Source organism: Amblyraja radiata, chromosome 4 (genome assembly GCF_010909765.2).
Source record: "Amblyraja radiata isolate CabotCenter1 chromosome 4, sAmbRad1.1.pri, whole genome shotgun sequence".
In the NCBI taxonomy this organism is placed as follows: Eukaryota; Metazoa; Chordata; class Chondrichthyes; order Rajiformes; family Rajidae; genus Amblyraja; species Amblyraja radiata.
In genome coordinates, this window is record NC_045959.1 from 27,822,369 (window position 1) to 27,849,102 (window position 26,734).

Below are 26,734 nucleotides of genomic sequence, written 5' to 3' on the forward strand. Positions count from 1 at the left end.
AACATTGCAACTGCCTGATTTGCTATTCAAAAATAAGTGAGCACGGATTATTTAGATTGTTTCCCAAAATTTTTAAAGTAAAACCTTTAGCAAAAATCAAATCAAAGATAATATTTCCAGCTTAAAACCATAATAATGAAGGTCTGCATCACCAGTAAGATCACATTTTAGATGTTATTCATTACTTTGGCCCAAGTATCGAGAAAAGTGTTCCAAGTGGGATTTTTTGCTTCGACAAAGCCCCATGATTAGCCTTCGGGTCTCCTTGTACATAGTAATTCTGTGCCCTGAATAGACCTCTCTCTCTGTTCAATAATATGAATCCAGTGCTCTCCTCTCCCACAAGGCATTACTCATGAGCTGGTTTTCAGGTATCCTATGAAATGGGAAGACTATGCCATAAAATAATGTTGAGGCCATGATATTCCTTTGGATGATTCAGCTGCAGGATCAAGGGTGTAAATGGGACCATTTAAAAGGCTAATGTGTCCTGGAATTTGGATCAGGTGTCATTTTTAGACTAACCAGGGCAGGGTTTGTGTTGTCCCCTGCCAAAGAGGCTCTCCAGTGCCATCAAATCTGTTGCTCCTGCCTGCCCAATACAATCAGGCCCAGAATACTTCAGGGGACAGCACTTATGCTTCCGAGTCGGGTGGCTCTGGGTTAGTTCATTCCAAATATAAGAGATAATCAGGAGTCAAGAGTGTTTAAGAGTCATATGTCCTGATATGGAACACTTAAATTCTTACTTGCAGCAGCACAACAGAAAAACATAGTACTTTGTAAAACCCATAATAAACAACAAAAATAGTACAGTATATATCAATATATGAAAAAACAAATAAATAAACAACAATAGCGCAAAGGCAGAAAAATATTGATGCTAATACTTCAATGCCATAACAAGAGAATGCCACACGGTCCCACACCATCAAAGGCGTCAGCTTTTGGAGTAAACATCACATGAAGGCCTCGTGATTAACAGGGGAGCATCATAGATCCTAACAATTCCAAAGAAAAATAATGCAATTATCCCTAGTCCTGCTTAACATCCATCTGCAATCCTCATTATTAAATCAGATCATTGCGCTAATTGATGTATGGAAATGAACTGTTGTGTTTCCACAACAAAGACTGGATCTCAAAATAACCTATTGGCTTTCGAATGCTTTGAGATGCCCTATATACGGTCAAGTCAGGGGCCATGGCTGATCCAAGTTAACCAATCACTGGACTCCAAGCATTCGACACTGATGTAATCTAACTATTAGTTTAGGCTAGACTTTCTGCTAGGAAATGGATATGCATGCTCTGGAATAATCACCCTGACGATTCTGGTTATAGGGTTTACAACAAGAGAAGAATGGTCAAACTCAGTTATAAAGTGACTGAAAGGGTACTTGAGGGGTGACCTGAACAGGCTTAGTGAACAAAGAATTTTCTTCTGGAGTGGAAGTCAAAGACTGAAAATCATATTACCATTGCTGCAGAATTGATCAATCACCCAGCAGGATAGAAATGGCTAAAGTGCAAAGAGGATGAGTCACAGAAAGGATTAGAGAAGGTTAAGTTTCACCGTGAAGATCAAAGTACATCAATTGTTAAACAGTAATCTCAAATCTTTACTTCAAAGCTAATAAAGTAGAAACAGAGGATGCTTCAATCAATTGACCAGCAGGAACAATCTCTCTATTCAAACAATTGTTTGGGATCATTTATAAGGCAGGGTAACAGAGGTAGAAATAGAGGTTGCTCAAGATAAAGATGCATTTTTAACTATTTCTATATGAGCTTAGACCAAACCCTGCCTTTCAATCCCTAGTGATGATTCTGAAGCTGGGAGCTACATAATTATCTGAAGCAGTCTTTCAGAGGAGCTGAAAATGACACAAGAGCTGGGCCTGGCCATGGGTCTGAAAAAAACTCCATGTGAGACTTCTGATTATGATGGGTTCTGCAATACGTTTCATTTTTAATTTCATTTAACTCATTAATATTACAGCATAGCAAACACAAGCCACCCTACAAACCAGAGCCCATTTTAAAATGCATGTATTTTGAAAACAAGCTTGTGAGTAATGGCTTGCAGGAGAAAAGAGCAGTGGGTTCAGATATTATTGAACACAGAGAGAGGTTAATTCAGACCACTAAATTACTATGTACAAAGGAGACCAGGAGGCTGATTCTGCAGCCAAATTGAAGCAAAATAATCAACAACTTTTGCTAATGATTTACTAATTAAGCAATTAAGGGCAGCAGCAACACCCCGCCTAATTCCATCATTTCGAAAACAGGTTGGTCGCTTACCACATGTGTTGGTTTCAAGGTGTTATTATCAAATCGAGTTAAACTGGAAGAATCCTCGGGGAAGCGGTCACACTCCTCCAGCTCGTCAGCATTGCTGGGTTCCTTGTCTTTTTCAGGGTCTGCATTCTGGCCATTACACACAAAGAAATAGTATTGAGGTCCCAGAGCTTATGGATTTACGCAGGTATTTAATGTCGTGTTCACAATCTTCTAAAGATAATGCTGAATTTTGCAAGGTTTATATACAGTGGCTTGCAAAAGTATTCATACCCCTACATTTTGTCACGTTACAACCACAAACGTAAATGTATTTTATTGGGATTTGATGTGATAGACCAACACAAAGTGGCGCATAATTGTGAAGTGGAAGGAAAATGATACATGGTTTTCAAATTTTTTTACAAATAAAAAACTGAAAAGTGTGGCATGCAAAAGTATTCAGCCCCCCTGAGTCAATACTTTGTAGAACCACCTTTCGCTGCAATTACAGCTGCAAGTCTTTTGGGGTATGTCTCTACCAGCTTTGCACATCTAGAGACTGAAATTTTTGCCCATTCTTCTTTGCAAAATAGCTCAAGCTCAGTCGGATTGGATGGAGAGAGTCTGTGAACAGCAATTTTCAAGTCTTGCCAGCGATTCTCAATTGGATTTAGGTCTGGACTTTGACTGGGCCATTCTAACACATGAATATGCTTTGATCCAAACCATTCCCTTGTAGCTCTGGCTGTATGTTTAGGGTCGTTGTCCTGCTGGAAGGTGAACCTCCGCCCCAGTCTCAAGTCTTTTGCAGACTCTAACAGGTTTTCTTCCAAGATTGCCCTGTATTTGGCTCCATCCATCTTCCCATCAACTCTGACCAGCTTCCCTGTCCCTGCTGAAGAAAAGCATCCCCACAGCATGATGCTGCCACCACCATGTTTCACAGTGGGGATGGTGTGTTCAGGGTGATGTGCAGTGTTAGTTTTCCGCCACACATAGCGTTTTGCATTTAGGCCAAAAATTTCAATTTTGGTCTCATCTGACCAGAGCACCTTCCTCCACCTTCTTATGGCTTTTTTTTCAACAATGGCTTTCTTCTTGCCACTCTTCCATAAAGGCCCCATTTGTGGAGTGCACGACTAATAGTTGTCCTGTGGACAGATTCTCCCACCTGAGCTGTGGATCTCTGCAGCTCCTCCAGAGTTACCATTGGCCTCTTGGCTGCTTCTCTGATCAATGCTCTCCTTGCCCGGCCTGTCAGTTTAGGTGGACGGCCATGTCTTGGTAGGTTTGCAGTTGTGCCATACTCTTTCCATTTTCGGATGATGGATTGAACAGTGCTCCATGAGATGTTCAAAGCTTGGGATATTTTTTTATAACCTAACCCTGCTTTAAACTTCTCCACAACTTTATCCCTGACCTGTCTGGTGTGTTCCTTGGGCTTCATGATGCTGTTTGTTCACTAATGTTCTCTAACAAACCTCTGAGGCCTTCACAGAACAGCTGTATTTATACTGCGATTAGATTACACACAAGTGGACTCTATTTACTAATTAGGTGACTTCTGAAGGCAATTGGTTGCACTGGATTTTATTTAGGGGTATCAGAGTAAAGGGGGCTGAATACGTTTGCACGCCACACTTTTCAGTTTTTTATTTGTAAAAAAATTTGAAAACCATGAGTCATTTTCCTTCCACTTCACAATTATGCGCCACTTTGTGTTGGTCTATCACATAAAATCCCAATAAAATACATTTACATTTGCGGTTGTAACGTGACAAAATGTGGAAAAGTTCAAGGGGTATGAATACTTTTGCAAGCCACTGTATGCAGTCCGTTTCAGCAGGGCATTCAATCCCTGAGGCATCATCTGCATTTAGCCTGTTGAGCCATGTAATAATTTCTCTTTTTTTTACTTCAGGTAAGTGAAGCCCCATAGGCATGATTTCCCTGGTCCACCCTGGTTTAGAGTTAAGTCCAAACCAGGATCTCCAAATTAGTACCACTCTGAACCAGAACATGAAGGTTGCAATACGTACTGATGTAATAGATAAGATCCTAGCATGCATCTTTTATACACCACAAACATTAAATATTACAAATGTTGTCATTATTGCCACAATTTAACAAGAACTGAATCAAAACAGGATTATAATTAAACTGTCCAACTATTTGGGTAAGGGCATGGAGAAAGCTGATCTCTGCACTATTCACTAACCTTAAATCATTTGATTCTCTTATGGGCCCAGAAGGGTGGGGGGGAGAAGGGGGGGGGGGAGAAGGATTGGAGACAACTTTTAAGAAGCCAGAGATACACAGCTGTGAAGCTCGGCGGACATTTAACATTACCAGTCGGTTATCCTTGGCTCTGAAAACTACTGCTTACCTTTTTCCTCCCAATGAGCCAATGAAATTCACCGGTCATCACCGGCTACAAACTACGAGAACTACAACCTTTGACCTCCTGGCAACCCACTAGGACCTCCTGGCGACCCGCCTACGGCACAAGAATTCTTGCTACTCTCCATGGCAGCTTCATTCTCATCGCCGCTAATTTTTCATCATGTTGAAAAATTTGCGGCGACCATAATGAGGTCCAGAATGCGGGATCTGCTCACGACCATGGTTACGACTCCCCGGCAACCACCCGCGAACATGTGGTGACCATGTGGCGACTGCATACTCTCCCGCAGTTGCCTAAAAAGTCGCCTAAGTGGGACAGGCCCATTAATATCCAGAAATCTATCAATCTTTGTTTTGATTTAACTTAATGATCCAGTTTCCATTGCTCATTGGGATAGAATACTTCAAAGATTCACCTTTTTCAGGGTGAAGAGCATTTTGCTCATTTTAAGTCTAAATGACCAGTCCCTCATGTTCAGAATGACTTCCACTTCACAATTCCTAAAACAATAGAAACACCTTCTTTGTTTCCTGTCTGTCAGACGTTTGTAAATTTCAGTTAGATCACCTCTCATTCTTCCAAAGTCCAGAGAATGTAGACCCTGCCTATTCAGTCTCTTCCCATGCAGCAAACCTCCCATCCCAGGTGGTGAATCACCGTCTGGTGATTCTGAGTTTATTCCATCTCTATGTAGGAAGGAACTGCAGATGCTGGTTTACACTCGAAGATAGATACAAAATGCTGGAGTAACTCAGCGGTCAGGCAGCATCTCTGAAGAAAAGGAATTGGTGATGCATCGGGTCGAAGAAGGGTTTTGACCCAAAATGCCATTGATTCCTTTTCTCCAGAGATGCTGCCTGACCCACTGATTTACTCCAGCATTTTAGTGTCTATCTTTAATTCCATCTCTGGTGAGTACAGCTTTTTTTGGACAAGGAGACCAAAAATGTACGCAGTACTCCAGGTGTAACTAAGTGATAGGAGCAGAATTAGGCCATTTGGCCCATCAAGTCTACTCCGCCATTCAATCATGGATGATCAATCTCCCCCTCCTAACCCCATTCTCCTGCCTTCTTCCATAACCCCTAGTCTCACCAATGACATACTTTCTCTTTGGTAATGTTGGTTGAATATTAAATATTGGATAGGAAGCAGGAAAAAGCAATACAGTCAGGCATGGTTCCACTTTCTGCTTTTTCCTGAAACACTGTTAACTGTTTCTTCTCTGGTCTCCAATCTTCTTTCTTCCATTACAAGAACCCATAGCTCTGACAAGGAGTGCTGTTAGCTAAACTGCAATCTTAAAACTATTTGCACAGAGCCTCAACCCATTCTCCGAGCATTTGCTCTTTCACTTCACTGAATTCCTATCAGCAAGAGTGACTCTGCTAATGTGTAACTTCCTACAGTGCATTCAGAAAGTATTCAAACCCCTTCATTTAAAAAAATCAATTTACACACTATACCCTAGAATGAAGAAGCGAAAACAGGTGTTTAGACATTTTTGCAAAGTAATTAAAAAGAAATAACTGAAATATTACATTTACAGTAGTATTCAGACTCTTTGCTATGACACTCAAAATTGAGCTTCGGTTCATCCTGTTTCCATTGATTATCCTTGAGATGTTTCTACAACTTGATTGGAGTCCACCAGTGGTAAATTCAATTGATTGGACATGATTTGGAAAGGCACGCGCCTGTAATATAAAGTCCCACAGTTGACAGTGCATGTCAGAGCAAAAATCAAGCCACGAAGATGAAAAAATTGTCCATAGACCTCCTAGACAGGATTGTGTCGAGACACAGATCTGGGGAAGGGTATAAAACAATTTCTGCAGCATTGCAGGTCCCGAAGAGCACAGTGGCCTCCGTTATTCTTAAATAGAAGAACTTTGGAACCACCAGGACTTTGCATAGAGCTGGTTACCCGGCCAAACTGAGCAATCGGGGGAGAACGGCCTTGGTCAGGGAGGTGACCAAGAACTCGATGGTCATTCTGACAAAGCTCCTCTGTGGAGATCGGAGAACCTTCCAGAAGGACAACTAAATCTGCAGCACTCCACCAACCAGGCCTTTATGGTAGAGTGGACAGACAGATGCCACTCCTCAGTAAAAGGCACATGACAGCCCGCTTGGAGTTTGTCAAAAGGCACCTATACGAATCTCAACAAGATTCTCTAGTCTGATGCAACCAAGATTGAACCCTTTGGCCTGAATGCCAAGCATCACGCCTGGAGGAAACCAGGCACCGCTCATCACCTGGCCAATACCATACCTTCGGTGAAGCATGGTGGTGGCAGCATCATGCTGTGGGGATATTTTTCTGCAAGACTAATCAGGATCGAGGGAAAGATGAACGGAGCAAAGTTCAGAGAGATCCTTGATGAAAACCTGTTCTAGAGCTTTCTGGACCTCAGACTGGGGCAGAGGTTCACCTTCCAACAGGACAACGACCCTAAGCACACAGCCAAGACAACGCAGGAGTGGTTTCGTGACAAGTCTGTGAATGTCCTTGAGTGGCCCAGCCAGTGCCCGGACTTGAACCCGATCAAACATCTCTGGAGGGACCTGAAAATAGTTGTGCATCGATGCTTCCCACCCAACCTCACAGAGCTTGAGAGGATTTGCAGAGAAGAGTGGGAGAAATTACAAAAATACAGGTGTGCCAAGCTTGTAGCATCATACCCAAGAAGACTTGAGGCTGTAATCGCTACCAAAGGTGCCTCAACAAAGTACTGAGTAAAGGGTCTGAATATTTATGTAAATGTGATATTTCAGTTATTTATTTTTAATTACTTTGCAATAATTGCTAAACACCTGTTTTTGCTTTTATTATGGGGTATTGTGTGTAGATTGATGACAAAATAAAATTTAAATTCATTTTAGAATAAGGCTGTAATGTAATAAAATGTGGAAAAATGAGGGGTCTGAATACTTTCTGAATGCACTGTATCGAGATTAAAATGACAAAACACTCTACCAGTTACCATGAATGCGTTCTATCTCATGTTCTAAGTGAGACTACTCTACAATTACTCTTCAAGGTCTGCAGCATACCAATTAATTAATGCAAGATTATAATTAGATTCTGATAGTTTCATTTGTGACCCACCTGGTAAATAGGCTCTCCATTAGTAAAAACATGAATAAAACTAAACTTGAAATAACCATGCATAAATGGCAAAATTTTAAATTAATCAAGGGATTTCAGTTAGAAAGTACAATTCTAAATATTTATGGAGCATGATGCCGTTAAGGAAACAGTGTTGCACTACTTAGCTACAGTGCCCTCCATAATGTTTGAGACAAAGACCAATCATTTATTTATTTACCTCTGTACTCCACAATTTGAGATTTGTAATAGAAAAAAAATCACAGGTGGTTAACGTGCAGATTTTATTAAAGGCCATTTTTATACATTTTGGTTTCACCATGTAGAAATTACAGCTGTGTTTATACATGGTCCCCCAATTTCAGGGCACCATAATGTTTGGGACACATGGCTTCACAGGCGTTTGTAATTGTTCAGGTGTGTTTAATTGCCTCCTTAATGCAGGTATAAGAGAGCTCTCAGCACCTAGTCTTTCCTCCAATCTTTCCATCACCTTTGGAAACTTTTATCGCTGTTTATCAACATGAGGACCAAAGTTCGGCCAATGAAAGTCAAAGAAGCCATTATGATAATGAAAAACAAGACTAAAACTGTTAGAGACATCAGCCAAACCTGAGGCTTACCAAAATCAACTGCTTAGAACATCATTAAGAAGAAAGATAGCACTGGTGAGCTTACTAATCGCAAAGGGACTGGCAGGCCAAGGAAGGCCTCCACAGCTGATGACCGGAGAATTCTCTCTATAATAAAGTAAAATCCCCAAATACCTGTCCGACAGATCAGAAACACACTTCAGGAGTAAGGCGTGGATTTGTCAATAACCACTGTCCACAGAAGACATCATGAACAGAAATACAGAGGCTGCAAGATGCAAACCACTGATTAGTTGCAAAAAGAGGATGGCCAGGTTACAGTTTGCTAAGAAGTACTTAAAAGAGCAACTACAGTTCTTGAAAAAGGTCAGGTGGACAGATGAGATGAAGATTAACTTATATCAGAGTGATGGCAAGAGCAAAGTATGGAGGAGAGATGGAACTGCTCAAGATCCAAAGCGTACCACCTCAGCTGTGAAACACGGTGGTGGGGGTGTTATGGCCTGAGCATGTATGGCTGCTGAAGGAACTGGTTCACTTAAGGGCCTGTCCCACTTGGGCGTCATTTGGCGTGTCACGCAGGTGGCGCGCGAAGATTTTGTGAATTCCAAAATCCTGGGGCAACACGCGCAGCCGCGTGTCACTGTCTACGCCACCACGTCTCACCACGCGGCATGCGCGCATCACATGCGTCACGACGCGTAAATGATGTCGCCTAAATGACGCCCAATTGGGACAGACCCTTTATCTTCATTGATGATACAACTGCTGATGATAGTAGCATAATTAATTCTGAAGCGTATTGACATATCCTATCTGATTAAGTTCAAACAAATGCCTCAAAACTCATTGGCCGGTGGTTCATTCTACAGCAAGACAATGATCCCAAACATAATGCTAAAGCAACAAAGAGTTTTACTAAGCTAAAAAATGGTCAATTCTTGAGTGGCCAGGTCAATCATCTGATCTGAACCCAATTGAGCATGTCTTTTATATGCTGAAGAGAAAACTGAAGGGCACTAGCCCACAAAAATAAGCATAAGCTAAAGATGGCTGAAATACATGCCTGACAGAGCATCACCACAGAAGACACCCAGCAACTGGTGATGTTGATGAATCGCAGACTTCAAGCAGTCATTGCATGCAAAGGACAAGTAACATAATACTAAACATGACTACTTTCATTTACCATATCTTCCATTGCTGTGTCCAAAACATTATGGTGCCCTGGAATGGGGGGGGGGCTATGTATAAACACTGCTGTAATTTCTACATGGTGAAACCAAAATGCATAAACATGGTCTTTATTAAAATCTGACAATGTGCACTTTAACCACATGTGATTTTTTTTTTCTATTACAAATCTCATATTGTGGACTACAGAGGCAAATAAATAAATGACGGGCCTTTGTCCCAAATATTATGGAGGGCACTGTATTTTAACATTCACAGGAAAAGTTGCAAGAAAGTTTTCAAACAATTTATTTACCAGTTCTTCAGAGGTTAAGTTGAGCAGACGCTCATTTATTTCAGACGTTTGATTGGAGTTCATGGTGAATTCACCTCTACTGTCACCAGGGACAAGTTCTGGCCACATCACTCCTTTATCCTTCTTTAACAAAATAACTTCCAGGCTGGAGGAATTACATAAACATTGCAAATGAATAATAATTTAAATCAAAGTGGCAGGTCAGAATGAAGTCATTAATCAGAACAAGATAAGCAAATGAGAATAAAATTAATTGGAGAATATACAATGTATGTTATATATCTAAATGGCAGCAAAATATTGAAGTATCATCCTCACAGTAAATCATGAACAGTGGTTAGGCAGAAAAATCCAAACAATTATATACAAGCAAAATGAAAAATTCAATTTAGGGACAATAAAAGTTTGAACTAAATGGTGAAAGGTCACTCAATAGGGTTCCAGGGATTGTGAGTTAGTCATATATTCTATTCTATACTAAACTCTAATACAACCACCGTAGTAGGCAGGATATCAAATATTGACGAGACGGAGTACAGAAAGAAGATTGAGAACTTTGAAAACTTGATGGTAAGACAACAACCACTCCATCAATTTCAGCAAACACAAAGGAGATTGTGATTGACTTCAGGAAGCAAAGCCAAAATGCAAACATCGATGGTGCCAAAGTAGAGATGGTCAAAAGCTTCAAGTTCCTAGGAATAAATATCACTAGCAATTTGTCCTGGACTAGCCACATTGAAGCTATGACCACACCAACGCCTCTACTTCCTTCGAAGGCTTAGGAAGTTCGGTATGTCCCCAACAACCGTCATCAACTTCTACAGATACGCCACAGAAAATATTTTATCAGGCTGCATCACAGCCCAGTTTGTGAACAGCTCCACCCAAGACAGCAAGAAGTTGCAGGGAGTTGCGGATGTAGCCCAGACCATCACGCAAACCAACCTCCCTTCCATTAATTCCATCAGCACTTCACACTGCCTCGGCAAGGCCACCAGCAAAATCAAGGATCAGTCTCACCCAGGTCACTCCCTCTTCCCCCTCTCCCATCAGGCAAGAGATATTGAAGTTTGAAAACGCACACCTCTAGATTCAGCATCAGTTTCTTTCCAGCTGTTATCAGATTACTGAACGATCCTTTCATCAGCTAGAGTGTGGTCCTGACCTTCCATCTACTCACTGGAGACCTTTGAACTACCTTTAATCAAACTCTATCTTGGTGTACCATTTATCTGTACACTCTGGACATCTTGATTGTAATGACATGTAATCTTTTTTTGACTAGATAGCAAGCAAACAAAAACTTTTCACTGTACCTCGGTACATGTGACAATAATAAACTAAACATTTTTCTGCATGATAAAAAAAGAGAAGAAATATTCATTGAGGATCTTCCCATCTCCTGTAATTCCCCACATAGATGATCCCTTTGGTTTCGGAGGGGCCCAATTCTTTCTCTAGTTCTCTCTTTCCATTCATGTACATAAAATCACTTTGGATTCTATCTAATATTATCCGCCACAGACATCTGCTGCCCTCTTTTTGCCCTCGATTTCCTTATTAAGCATGCTCCTCAGACCCCTAAAATTTTAAATTTCAGCCCCATTAAAACATTTATTTTAAGTGACCAGATGCTGCATTCACCCTTGCATTTGCTGTTTTTGTTATCAGTAGTTAAAATGAGCATATGTTGATGTACATATCTGCAATTACATAAATACATGTTGCCAAACCCAGTCATTACACTGCAGTAGCAAGCCATTTTCTTTATGAGGGTTCACATTATTTTTGGCAGCATTAAGCACTTGTTTCATATGCTCAAATGACGGCAGCTTTTAAACATATTTTGCAGCATAATTAAATCATTAATTTCACCATCCTCAAGGCAGCATTTATCCACATCTTTTGCATCACCACTAAACACCCTTCAATTTGTTAGGATGCACAAGGTGGAACATTAACAGGATTATGTGCTGCAGACCAAGACTATACTAATGCCCGAGGTTTGGGTCTCGGGCAATGGATCACTGCCTCTGTAGTTCAGCTCGGAAAGCCCAGAATAATGCTGGAGCAAATGAAGTAGCAAGTGTAATCATACTTAAACTCATTACCTAACAGGGTCTTCTTCCTGGAGCTAAAATTATTTCAAGGCCTTCAAAATGATCAAAAATGCTTGTAATTTGCCGTCCAAATTAATTGCAATGAACAATATTCCGTGAAGATAAAAAATGGTTTATACAAACAAAGTAAAGTTGGAAAGTTGGCTTAGCTATTAAGTAACATAGTGGTAATCGATATGGGTAGAGCTGCGAAACACTAAGGGGCAGAAAACGCTAGTGGGAGTTGTGTACAGGCCACCTAACAGTAGTAGTGAAGTTGGGGATGGCATCAAACAGGAAATTAGAAATGCGTGCAACAAAGGTAAAACAGTTATAATGGGTGACTTCAATATACATATAGATTGGGTGAATCAAATTGGCTGGGGTGCTGAGGATGAGGATTTCTTGGAATGTATGCGGGATAGTTTTCTAAACCAACATGTATAGGAACCAAGGAGAGAGCAGGCTATTCTAGACTGGGTATTGAGTAATGAGGAAGGGTTAGTTAGCAGTCTTGTTATGCGTAGCCCCTTGGGCAAGAGTGACCATAATATGGTTGAGTTCTTCATTAGGATGGAGAGTGACATTGTTAATTCAGAAACAAGGGTCCTGAACTTAAAGAAAGGTAACTTTGAGGGTATGAGACGTGAATTGGCCAAGATAGACTGGCAATTGATTCTTAAAGGGTTGACGGTGGATATGCAATGGAAGGCATTTAAAGACTGCATGGATGAACTACAACAATTGTTCATCCCAGTTTGGCAAAAGAATAAATCATGGAAGGTACTGCATCCGTGGATAACAAGGGAAATCAGGGAAAGTATCAAAACAAAAGATGAAGCATACAAATTAGCCAGAAAAAGCAGCCTACCAGGGGACTGGGAGAATTTCAGTCCAGCAGAGGAGGACAAAGGGCTTAATTAGGAAAGGGAAAATAGATTATGAAAGAAAACTGGCAGGGAACATAAAAACTGACTGCAAAAGTTTTTATAGATATGTGAAGAGAAAAAAAATAGTTAAAACAAATGTAGGTCCCTTGCAGTCAGAAACAGGCGAATTGATCATGGGGGACAAGGACATGGCAGACCAATTGAATAACTACTTTGGTTCTGGCTTCACTAAGGAAGACATAAATAATCTGCCGGAAATAGCAGAGGACCGGGGGTCAAATGAGATGAAGGAACTGAGTGAAATCCAGGTCAGCCGGGAAGTAGTGTTAGGTAAATTGAATGGATTAAAGGCCCAGGGCCAGATAAGTTGCATCCCAGAGTACTTAAGGAAGTAGCCCCAGAAATAGTGGATGCATTAGTGATAATCTTTCAAAACTCTTTTAGATTCTGGAGTAGTTCCTGAGGATTGGATGGTAGCTAATGTAGCCCCACTTTTTAAAAAGGGGGGGAGAGAGAAAACGGGGAATTACAGACCAGTTAGTCTAACATCGGTAGTGGGGAAAATGCTAGAGTCAGTTATTAAAGATGGGATAGCAGCACATTTGGAAAGTTGTGAATTCATTGGACAAAGTCAGCATGGATTTATGAAAGGTAAATCATGTCTGACGAATCTTATAGAATTTATCGAGGATGTAACTAGTAAAGTGGATAAGGGAGAACCAGAGGATGTGTTATATCAGGACTTTCAGAAGGCTTTCGACAAGGTCCTACATAAGAGATTAGTAGGCAAACTTAAAGCACACGGTATTGGGAGTTCAGTATAGATGTGGATAGAGAACTGGCTGGCAGACAGGAAGCAAAGAGTAGGAGTAAACGGGTCCTTTTCAGAATGGCAGGCAGTGACTAGTGGGGTACCGCAAGGCTCAGTGCTGGGACCCGAGTTATTTACAATATATATTAATGATCTGCATGAGGGAATTGAATGCAACATCTCCAAGTTTGCGGATGACACGAAGCTGGGGGGCGGTGTTAGCTGTGAGGAGGATGCTAGGAGGCTGCAAGGTGACTTGGATAGGATGGGTGAGTGGGCAAATGCATGGCAGATGCAGTATAATGTGGATAAATGTGAGGTTATCCAAAAACAGGAAAGTAGACTATTATCTGAATGGTAGCCGATTAGGAAAAGGGGAGATGCAACGAGACCTGGGTGTCATGGTACACCAGTCATTGAAAGTAGGCATGCAGGTGCAGCAGGCAGTGAAGAAATCGAATGGTATGTTAGCATTCATAGCAAAAGGGTTTGACTATAAGAGCAGGGAGGTTCTACTGCAGACGTACAGGGTCTTGGTGAGACCACACCTGGAGTATTGCGTACAGGTTTGGTCTCCTAATCGGAGGAACGACATTCTTGCCATAGAGGGAGTACAGAGAAGGTTCACCAGACTGATTCCTGGGATGGCAGGACTTTCATATGAAGAAAGACTGGATAGACTCGGCTTGTACGCGCTAGAATTTAGAAGATTGAGGGGGGATCTTATAGAAACTTACAAAATTCTTAAGGGGTTGGACAGACTAGATGCAGGAAGATTATTCCGGATGTTGGGGAAGTCCAGAACAAGGGGCCACAGTTTCAGGATTTGGGGGAAGTCTTTTAGGACCGAGATGAGAAAATCATTTTTTACACAGAGAGTGGTGAATCTGTGGAATTCTCTGCCACAGAAGGTAGTTGAGGCCAGTTCATTGGCTATATTTAAGAGGGAGTTAGATGTGGCCCTTGTGGCTTAAGGGATCAGGGGGTATGGAGAGAAGGCAGGTACAGGATACCGAGTTGCATGATCAGCCATGATCATATTGAATGGCCTACTCCTGCACCTATTTTCTATGTTTCTATGTTTTAATCTCAAAACTAATAACCACGTCATTTATACATCAGTAGGATATCAGGGCATGTGCACCATTCACATTCCCCTCAATTACCAGTTATCAACCCAAGAGGGGAGATGGGGTTTGGTTTACCATCTAGTTTGGAGGACCAGCACCAAGTGCACTGGACTGGCAGACTAAGACATTGTGTTCTCCTTGAACCTACATCCTTTACACGCAGACCAAAGTTGATAGTGGATATGGGGAATGCTGTTAATGTAAGGTTTTCTGCAGCTACAACAGAAACACTTTTATAGTTGTTAAGAACTAAACAGGCTACTTGTTTGTGGGACGTCTCAGGATGGTGGGGGAGGTTAATAATGCTGCCCGACAGTGCCTTAAAAATCTTATATTAATACAATTTTTTTGCTGTTGATACTCAAAAAAACAACAATGATACCTATCTCAACTTAAGACCAAAGTTGAACCCTTGAAGACTTAAGACCAATGTTGGACCCTTCAAGACTTAAGTCCAATGTTGGACCCTTGTAGACCGAAAAAGGTGGATTTATTATGGGGAACATGGAAATGGCAGATGATTTGAACAGGTACTTTGGATCTGTCTTCACTAAGGAGGACACAATCTTCCTGATATAGTAGTGGCTAGAGGATCTGTGGTGATGGAGAAACTGAAGGAGATCCACATTAGGCAGGAAATGGTGTTGAATAGATGATGGGACTGAAGGCTGATAAATCCCCAGGGCCTGATGGTCTGCATCCCAGGGTACTTAAGGAAGTGGCTCTAGAAATCATGGATGCATTGGTGATAATTTTCCAATGTTCTATAGACTCAGGATCAGTTCCTGTGGATTGGAGGGTAGCTAATGTTATCCCACTTTTTAAGAAAGGCGGGAGAGAGAAAACAGGGAATTATAGACCAGTTAGCCTGACATCGGTGGTGGGGAAGATGCTGGTGTCAATTATAAAAGATGAAATAGCCACAATTTGGATATCAGTAACAGGATCGGACCGAGTCAGCATGGATCTACGAAGGGGAAATCATGCTTGACTAATCTTCTGGAATTTTTTGAAGATGTACCTAGGAAAATGGACAAGGGAGAGCCAGTGGATGTGGTGTACCTCAAGTGTTCAAGTGAGTTTATTGTCATATGTCCCTGATAGGACAATGAAATTCTTGCATTGCTTCAGCACACAGAACATAGTAGGCATTTACTACAAAACAGATCAGTGTGTCCATATACCATAATATAAATATATACACACATGAATAAATAAACTGATAAAGTGCAAATAACAGATAATGGGTTATTAATAATCAGAGTTTTGTCCGAGCCAGGTTTAATAGCCTGATGGCTGTGGGGAAGGAGCTATTCCTGAACCTGCTTGTTGCAGTCTTCAACAACCAGGACTTTAACCTGGACTTTCAGAAAGCATTTGATAAGGTCCCACATAGGAGATTAGTGGGCAAAATTAGGGCACATGGTATTGCGGGTAGACTGCTGACATGGATAGAGAATTGGTTGGCAGACAGGAAACAAAGAGTAGGGATTAACGGGTCCCTTTCAGAATGGCAGGCAGTGACTAATGGGGAACCCCAAGGCTCGGTGCTGGGACCGCAGCTATTTACAATATACATCAATGATTTGGATGAAGGGATTCAAAGTAACATTAGCGAATTTGCAGATGACACAAAGCTGGGTGGCAGTGTGAACTGTGAGAAGGATACTATGAGAATGCAGGGTGACTTGGACAGGTTGGGGAAGTGGGCAGATGCATGGCAGATGAAGTTTAATGCGGATAAATGTCAGGTTATCCACTTTGGTAGCAAAAACAGGAAGGCAGATTACTATCTAAATGGCTTCAAGTTGGGAAAAGGGGAAGTACAATGGGATCTGGGAGTCCTTGTTCATCAGTCTATGAAAGCAAGCATGCAGGTACAGCAGGCAGTGAAGAAAACGAATGGCATGTTGGCCTTTATAACAAGAGGAATCGAATATATGAGCAAAGGGGTCCTTCTGCAGTTGTACAGGGCCCTGGAGTATTGTGTGCAGTTTTGGTCCCCTAATTTGAGGAAGGACATTCTTGCTGTTGAGGGAGTGCAGTGTAGGTTTACAAGGTTAATTCCCGGGATGGTGGGACTGTCATATGCTGAGAGAATGGAGCAGCTGGGCTTGTACACTCTGGAGTTTAGAAGGATGAGAGGATATCATTGAAACATATAAGATTGTTAAGGGTTTGGACACGCTAGAGGCAGGAAACATGCTCCCGATGTTGGGGGAGTCCAGACCAGGGGCCACAGTTTAAGAATAAGGAGTAAGCCATTTAGAACGGAGACGAGGAAACACCTTTTCTCACAGAGAGTTGTGAGTGTGGAATTCTCTGCCTCAGAGGGCGGTGGCGGCAGGTTCTCTGGATGCTTTCAAGAGAGCTAGAATTCTTAAAAATAGCGGAGTCAGGGGATATGGGGAGAAGGCAGGAACGGGGTTCTGATTGGGGATGATCAGCCATGATCACATTGAATGGCGGTGCTGGATCGAAGGGCCGAATGGCCTCCTCCTGCACCTATTGTCTATTGCCTATTGTCTATAACAATATTAAGTACATGGTTTACAGTTGTTGCACGCAATATTCCTTTATTTGATTCAAGAATCTGAAATTTATTTACAAACATCTTTACATTGTAAACAGGGGATTCTTGTCATTCTTAAAATGCAGATTAATGAAAACAAATTTAGTTTAATCCAATGTGGACCATACGTTTGGCAAATGAACAATTTTTATCCTGCCCTAGTTTTTTTAAGTTGAACAATATTGTTGCAAAAATGTTTCTAAGGCACTTCAGTATAAAATATGATACTGCTGTAGAATGCTGATTGATTGCTTTTCATCCTCTTCCCAATGCACCACCTGGCAATCTATTATTGCCTTTCTTATGAATTAAATCATCAATAGATTTATGCATTGTCAGATTAAGAGTTGATTGATTTTGAAGTTTCAATTTTTTTGAAAGCTTCAAAGATATCCTTCCTTTGCATAGAATTGTGAACTCACTAAGAGGTGAATTTCAGAGAAGACATATTCCCATAATTTTCTAAAGGAGTTGCAATTCTCAGAAGTTATTTTGTAATAATAATCACTGATAATTTGTCCCCAAATTCTTTCTTGAAAATTGTTCAGACGCTGAGGATGTAAAGAATACCAGTTAACTCAAAATGTAGAAAGAGCATTCTGGATAATGCTTAGACAATAAACCACACACACATTTCAGGCTGTATAATCAAGGCAACAAGAACTCATCTGAATTAATTTGAAGCAACTTCAACAAATTGATGCAATATCTATAACATGGTGAAAAATCCTTTTGTGCCCTTACCAATCTGACCCAAACAACAATGCAACACTAAGCTAAAGTATTAAGATCGAAAATTGATTGCTTGGTCCTAGAGATAGGCTTTGCAAAATACCTGAGTTTAGCGCTCAACCAACTGAAAGCATGGTTGCAAAGAGTAAGATAATTAAAATCACTAAAGTCCAAAATTAGAGTAATTCAGTGGTCTTGGAGCATCATACAGCTGGAAAACATTCCAGAGGTAGAGAGGATTAAGGATATGGGGAAAACAGCAAACAATCATAAAACATTTAAAATCAAGGCAGAAGAGACCAAAACTGTTGGAAGGACTCAGCAGGCCTAACAGCATTCTTGTAGGCAGAAATATAGTCAACATTATGGGTGGAGACCCTGCATCAGAACTGAAGTATGCGGAGGGAAGATGCCATTATATAAAGGTGAGAGCAAGGGATGAAACAGAGGCTGGTAGATCATGAGCTATGGTACCCTGTCTTGGTGAGAACGTTGTCAAAGAGCAGAAGGCAGTCAAAATGACAGAGGGAGAATCATGGTTCACTTCCTCTTTTTAATTGGAATTTTAAGTCCAGACTTTCCACCAAAATGTCGGCCATCCCTCTGCCTCCCTCAGATGCCAATTCACCTGCTGAATTCTTCAAGCAATTTGTTTTTTGCTCCAGATTCCAGCATCCGCAGTCTCATGTCTCCGTTTGACTGTGAACTCCCATCTTGGCAAGCGCACTTTGAAAAAGTTCTTCTATCATCGATAGGAGTTATGTGGGCCCTCTAATTTTTTTGTTTCAACTGCTCTTGAATTATATTCTCACCAAAACTCTGCACTCTTCCTCAGCACATCGGCTTCACCCCTCTCTTCACATTCTATATTCCGGTTATCTTCCCTTTACACTCCCAATCCTGTTGCAGATCTCAACACAAAATGTCAACCATCCCCTTGCTTCCACAGAGGGTGCTTGATTAGCTGTTTTTCCCCCAGCAGTTTGTTTGATTGAAATTGAGCCACGGCTGGCTGGAAAGCAATGTAGGTCAGCAAACGTAACAGGTGATGAGTGCCTGGACATGGTGCAAGATAAAATATAGGTAGCAATATTTCAGATGAACCAAACTTCTATTTAACTTGTAGTGAATATTTTCAAAGCATTGTTAGAGCCACAAACAATGCTATTGCATAGAAACAATTGCACTTTTTCTAAACTTGTTCTGTGGAGATAAGGTGAAGCTTAAAAACTGTTGAAACTAAGATATATCTACATCATTGAATCCCAGCTACTAATGGTGAAGCTATTTTAAAAGCCAATCAACTGGTTCCACAAACAGTCATCCCAATGCAACCAATGTTTGTTTTTATTAATACTAAAGAAAAGTAATGGTCAACACCCTGTGAAAAAAATACGAATCTAAAACTTTAAGACATCCTCTATTTAGAAAGGCAATGGTGCATAGTAGACACAAAATGCTGGAGTAACTCAGCGGGTTTGGCAGCATCTCTGGAGAAAATGATTAGGTGACATTTCCAGTTGAGACCCTTCTTCAGACTGAGAGTCAGAGGATTGGGAAACTAGAGTATGAAAAGGTACAGAACAAATCAGAGGATCTCGACCCAAAACGTCACCTTTTCCTTTTCTCCAGAGATGCTGCCTGACCCACTGAGTTACTCCAGAATTTTGTGTCTATCTTCAGTGTAAACCAGCATCTGCAGTTCCTTCCCACACAATGGTGCATATAAATCCTGTTAACCAAGGGGAGTAACAGCCTGTACATCAGAGGAAAAGAATTTTACCTAGGAATTTTAGAAAATACAATGGAGGAAGATGTTTTGGTGCAAATGCCCATATATGTAAGTGTCAATTCCTCTGTAAGAAATGCCTAACACATTGTTGATTTTTGATTGGTTATTTGCAAACCTTTTGAGTTATGATTTATGGAATGAGAAAATGGGTGCAGTGTCATAAAATAGCGTGATATGTGAAGTCTGGCACAGAGGAAATGCATTGTGACAGGTTGGATATGTGTGTGCTAAAATGTAATTATATTTTGTGGTATTAATAGATTCAGAATTCAAGCATTAGAATGTGCAAAAGTAGTGTATCTTGAAAAGTTAATCACAGAGAGCAGAAAATCCTCTGCTTAAGACATAAGAATAATGGAAGAGATTATTATCATCCCTTACATGATGCTGAGGATGATCTGAGGATAAGGAGGAGTGAAGCGGCACAATGACAAATCTGATAGAACTTGTCAAACAATATTTTATTCTCAGGGGCAGTGAAAACAAAAATCAAATCATTTTATACTAGAATCAGAATTTAAAATGACTCTGCATCAAAATTCAAGGAAGGATGATACTTGCATGCTACTGTTTGTATTGATTTGACCAACCCCGATTAAAACAAAATCACAAAGACTGGGGGAGTGCACACATGTACAGATTGCAGGCTTTGCCTCCCACACAATGATGATTATGTTCATTCAACATTTCTGTTTAGGTGGAAAAGCACCTAAGGAGAAGAGATAATTTTCATGACTCTCTTCCAAACATTATCAACAAATGTGTGATTCATGCCAGGAAATGTGCAAAAGTGAAGGAAATGGCAGAATGGACAAATACCTGGCAACCATTAAATGGTGCAGAGTATTGCATGCGCCTGCTGCACCTTGGCAAATCATCTCTGCCTGGCAATTCTATCTTGTATTAACATCCACTCACTTAATTAGCAATTAAAAATCTGTTAGCTAAGCATCAGTATAATGATTTAGAACCTCCTTCAATGTGTACTACTTGCAATCATCTGCCAAGAAATCACATAAGCAAGAACTGTTATCATTTAGAAGTGCAAAGATTCCAAATACATTTATAAATTGCCAATGCACAAACGAAACAGGCGATAACCTAATGAGAATTTTACAAGTATGTTCCGTAAAAGATTAGTTATTGGAACAGGGGTTTCATCATTTCCACATTTTTCATTTATTCCAAATATTAGAGCACATCGCAATTCCACCCTGGCACCATTCCCAACCCTCAACCTCCACCTGTGAATTTCCTCTCCACTGTAGAGAGAACGTTCAAATTGTACAGTTTAAAAACAGTTAAATACAAAGGTACAAAGGACATTTATTATCACATACACCAAATGGTGCAGTGAAATTTGACTTGCCACATTAAATTGAAATACCAAATTAATCTTAGATATTAAATGCATTGAAGCTGTAAAATTATTTTGTTTACAGCTCTATGAAATATCTGGCTTAGATAACCCATCATGTGGCATAGATTTCCTTGTCACAACCTATAAAAGCAAAATTTCCTATGCAAGTTTTTCCTTTTTCAGGCATGGGAGTCCATCTCCTCTGGCAGTGAGACAGAAATTGAATGCAAATTTTAGCCTCGGAGGAGTTGTTTTTGAAGCCAGTGGATATGATAGCATTACATATAGACTCAAGATTATTAAGATAGTGAGCTATTAGATAATTGACACCTGTGTAGCATTGCATTATGGGACATATTTTTATTAATTATATCACTGCTTTGAGCTTAGTTTAGATTATTTAACATTAGGGAATTACTGTGCAACTATGATGCAACACTGACTTGCAATCTATTATACATTGTAAGTGCAGTAGAGAAAAATTATCAATATTATACAAGAGAATTACTTCTGGCCAAAATCAGTAATTAATTTCATTCCATGAATGACTCTGATTCTTACTTTCTCAGTCTTAGAGTAACAGGCAATTAATAGGTCTTATCAGGCCGCCAAGAAGCTAATCGGTCATGAGTATTTCAGAATGAGAATTGAGCTCTAAGATCTCAAAATATTATTTCCATCGATGCAAAATCCAAACTAACAGAACTTTGATCCAGTAACAGAACGTACACCAACTTAAACATAACATAATCAGGAATTATCCCATGAGTTTATTATAAGGAGGGTTGTAGGGTTCTCCCAGTATCCTGGTCAAATACTTATACATCAATCAATGCCACTAATCAGATTATCCATTCACTATTAATATTTGTGGTCTTGCTTTTAAAAGTGGCAATACTATTATAAATGTGGTGGGGACAGGCAGCATCAGGAGATGGAAAATGTCTTTGGATCTTTTCTTTAAGATCAAGAATGCAGCTCTGAGGGGGAAAAGCTTGTTAATATTATTAAACCCTTCACATCAACTACCTGCACCTGTCATGTGTGGTATCTGCATTAAGTAGAAAGGAACCCAGTAGAATAGAGCCCATCTCTAGAGAGTACTAATTCTCCAAATAACTACATTTTAAATTTGATGCATGATTGAATTTTAAGGATTGTTCAGTTATTAAGTTTAGCTAGGTAGTATTTAGAAATCAGCTTAACATGAACAATAAAACAGAATGCTGGAGGAACTCAGCATACCCTTCTTTAATTCCAACCCGAAATGTCATTGTCCATTTCCCACCACAGATGCTGCCTGGCCCACTTTGACAAGACCATGCTCCAGGCATTTTATCAAGGGAGATTTTTCAGCCCCAACCTTTTTGATTTTGTCTTTTCTGGGCTTGACATAGAAGTTACCCAGAAGGATGAATGGATCTTGGCAGCGATTTTTCTAAGATCAGTGTTGAAGCCTCCTTGAGCTGCTGACAAAATTGAGAATTAAAATAATGACAATTGCATTCAAGTTCCGTGTTAATGAGCTAAAAATGCAAAAGGCATTCACTTGAGGGCCTGTCCCACTTACGTGTCCTTGGCATGCAAATTACGCAACCTCGTGGTCACGTGAGGCACACGGGCATTGTATGGCTGCGCGGAGCCAATCCCACTGAGAATCGCGGAGGGGTATGTAGTTGTGCGCAACATCGCGCGGGGCTCCGAAATTTTTGTAACAAACGAAATCTTCGCACGCCAACGGCCTGTCACAGAACAGATGGCCAAAGTGGGAGAGGCCCAAGACCCTGGCGTGACACAACGTGTCACCTTCAACAGCAGCAGAAGCAGGCAAACGATCGCCGAACTCGGCCTGGGGCTCACGGCCGTTGCGGTCCGGATCCGCCCCCACTTCTGCTCCCAGAGCAGGGCCAAGAAAATTGAAGATAGACATAAAATGCTGGAGTAACTCAGCGGGACCGGCAGCATCTCTGGAGAGAAGCAATGGGTGACGTTTCGAGTCAAGACCCTTCTTTCAGACTGAAGAGTCTCGACACGAAACATAACCCATTCCTTCTCTCGGGATATGCTGCCGATCTACTCCGGCATCTTGCGTCCATCTTCAAATGACATCACGCGCTCCAGACGGCTGCGCGGTCGACTGAAGTCGCGTGCGATCTTCGCGGGACCGTCGAGGCTCAACGCGACCACGAGGTCGCGTAATTAGCATGCCAAGAACACGTAAGTGGGACAGGGGCTTTACGCGACAGGGGAGTAAATGAGACACTCAATTAACATTCTTCACAGCAACGCTCACTCCATGAAAAAACCCTTGACTCATGTACCCTACACCGCAGTTTTTGAGCTGACCATCTTTTTTCGATTGCACCTCATTCAGAATACCAATGTCCATAGATCTGATTTTATTAGGCCCTGATAATGCACCAATGGCCAGATGGGGCTATGAAACTGGCCAAACCACATGTGAATGTGGAGAAGAGGACCATACAATGCAGCACTGCCTTGTCTGCCCCCTACTACCCAACCAGTGCAGCCCAAAGGATCTTGCAGTGTTCAATAAAAACGCAAAGGACTGTGTAAAGGAATGGGAAACTGTCATATAACCAACCAGCTTCAAAGACACGAAAAGAAGAAGAAGAATGCACCAATGCTCTGTTGTGCCACTGTTGGAACCTATCTAAGTTGGTCCTGCCATTCTGACTTCATGTTGAGAAGTGGAAATTAGCTGAACATGATATATTTTACATTGGATGGCTATTGAATACGTTATCACATGGATTTGACATATTGAGAGGAGTCGGCCAATGGCAAGGGGGTCAGAGTGTATACATACACATCCCCTTGAATAGCTGAAAGTAGCAGACTCAGAATCTTGTACCAAGTATAGAGTAGACTGGATGCTTCATTCAAACCTAGCAACAAAAGGATCAAGGCTTTGAGCTGAGATCATTACTTGTGAAACTCTCTCTGAATCTATATAACTAAAAGTCTCATCTTGACCACTTCCTGTCTGCGCTGTATATTGATTTTAGAAAAAAACATGTATCGCTATGATTTTTGGCCATCTTACTCACAGTCCTCCTCCGCTGTGGCAGCCCTGAGGATTTTTCCGATCGATGAAAAAAAGTTATGAGTGTTTAAAAAATCTTGCGATCAGCTGATTGGTCCTCTTGCCTGTCAATCACGACGATGAAGGTAAATCCCCTTCTGGCGAGGGGGCTGGACTATAAAACCCCGGATGCCTGGTCGTGAGTCAGTCACTCTGGAAGATCGTGAGGGAGAGTCCACAACTGTGATTCTAAACTGTGAATCGACTGAACTCTGAGTCTGCAATGTACTTGCAATAAATTATTTGTTAGCCCTTAATGACAATGTAATGAGTTGTTTGGCAATTTGGTGGACTGCACTCTGCCTGAAATGCTATGAAACTGAATTTAGTGGCCTGCACTCTGCCTGAAATGCTATGAAACTGAATTTGGTGGCCTGCACTCTGCCTGAAATGCTATGAAACTGAATTTGGTGGCCTGCACTCTGCCTGAAGTGCTATGAAACTGAACTTGGTGGCCTGCGCTCTGCCTGAAATGCTATGAAACTGAATTTGGTGGCCTGCACTCTGCTTGAAATGGAATTTCAAGGAATAGCCATGAGTGAACTGCCAGCCCACCAGCCCTGAGTGACTGACCTGCCAGCCCACCAGCCCTGAGTGACTGAGCTGCCGGCCCACCAGTCCCGAGTGACTTAGCTGCCTGCCCACCAGCCCTGAGTGACTGAGCTGCCAGCCCACCAGCCCTGAGTGCCTGAGCTGCCAGCCCACCAGCCCTGAGTGACTGAGCTGCCAGCCCACCAGCCCTGAGTGACTGAGGTGCCAGCCCACTAGCCCTGAGTGACTGAGCTGCCAGCCCACGAATCCATTCGGCCCACAATGTCCATACTAGCCCTATGAACCACCTTCGGCCCACAACACCCATACTAGTGCTCCAGGAAGCCCCCCCCCACCCCCCACCCCCCACTGGCCACCAATATTGGAATTAGTGGAGAGGTGGAATATTGCGTTGGGGGACCAGCACACAGTCTAATTTCCTCTTATCTTCGAGGATACATCCCAAAAGAACTGACTGATATTTCTTCCAAAGAGCACAATTTCCAGAAGTCTGAATGTCAGCCAGGTCTTTCTGCTTATCAGCATGTCTGCATTTTTTTCCCCCTGAGGAACTGGTTCAATGGTATGCTTCAATGGTGCTTTATTTATCACAAATGCAACAGCTGGAGAAGTTCCCGCAAACCGAAGTCCATCTCCTCTCCCAGTCATCTTTGTGTCCCGAGGGTGCCTCCTGCTGCCGACCATAAAGGCGCTGGACGCATTACCCTGGTTCATCTCCCACCGGCCCTGGCTCCCACATCCGATGTCTCCAGCTCTCTCCTGGTTACGCCAATTGCAATTGGAATTGAACACTGTGCAATCAACACCTCACATTCGGACTTCTGCCCTCATAAGAGATGAAAGGTCTTGAATAAGCAGTCAAAGATGTCCGAGGATTCTCTAAAGAAATCTCTAACGAATTTTAAAAAACTACAAATGCTGAAAATCTGGAATAAAAACTGAAACTGCTGGATACCCATCAGGTCAGGTAGAATTTGTGAAAGAGAAACAATTTATTGGGAAAGATTAATGACTGGAAACATTGACACTCTTTTTCTCCATTGACGTTGCCTGACTGAGTATTTCTACCATTTTCTATTTTCGGGACTGCAATAAAATACAGTAGCTGGGTTGATTGACCTTACAACTATCTTCCCCAGTGCAATGTATGACTCCAGCCAGTGGACCATTCTTCTGTTGGTTCATACTAAAGGACCTGTGCCACTTAGGCGACCTTATTTGCGAGTTCAGGAGACTCTGCGCTCGCCACAAGCTCGCCACATGTTCGTAGGTGGTCTCTGGTTAGTCTCCTTCATGGTCGAGAGGAGTTCCCGCATGGTGGTAACCATTCGCGGCCTCAGTATGGTCGCGCAAGATTTTTCAACATGTTGAAAAATTGGTTGCCATGGAGAAAATCGATACTTTTGAAGTCGTAGTGCAATGGTTGTGGGGTCGCCATGTCGTTGTAGGTAGTCGAGGTAGCCTCAGGTAGTTTTAGTTAATCTCCTTTGCTGACCGGGCATTTTAATTGGCTCATTGAGGGGAAAAAAACGTACGCACTAGTTTTCAGAACCAAGGAAAACCGACGTAATGTTAAATGCCTGCTAAACTTCACAGCTGTGTATCTCTGGCTTATTAAAAGTTGTCTGGCTTCTTAAAAGTGTCTCCACTCCTTCTCCTCCACTTCTCCCCTCTCCCCCTGGGCAGCTTTTCACATTGTGTCCTACCTACTCACCAATCTAGTCATGATCGACAATACACAACATATGGACTTTATCCATATTGTTTGTAAAAATCATGTGGAATGTAACAGGTTAATTTCGT

At 41.6% G+C, this 26,734-nt stretch overlaps 1 protein-coding gene across 1 annotated transcript in view; it reads right to left on the reverse strand.

The window, feature by feature from the left end:
- nudcd1 (NudC domain containing 1) overlaps window positions 1–26,734 on the reverse strand; it is a 119,055-nt gene that overhangs the window by 18,733 nt on the left and 73,588 nt on the right. Inside the window, exons 7-8 of the mRNA XM_033019133.1 lie at window positions 9,885–10,029; window positions 2,308–2,433 (exon numbers count right to left, since the gene is read on the reverse strand). Coding sequence (XP_032875024.1) covers window positions 2,308–2,433; window positions 9,885–10,029 — 271 coding nt within the window. The remainder of the gene's footprint in view (window positions 1–2,307; window positions 2,434–9,884; window positions 10,030–26,734) is intronic.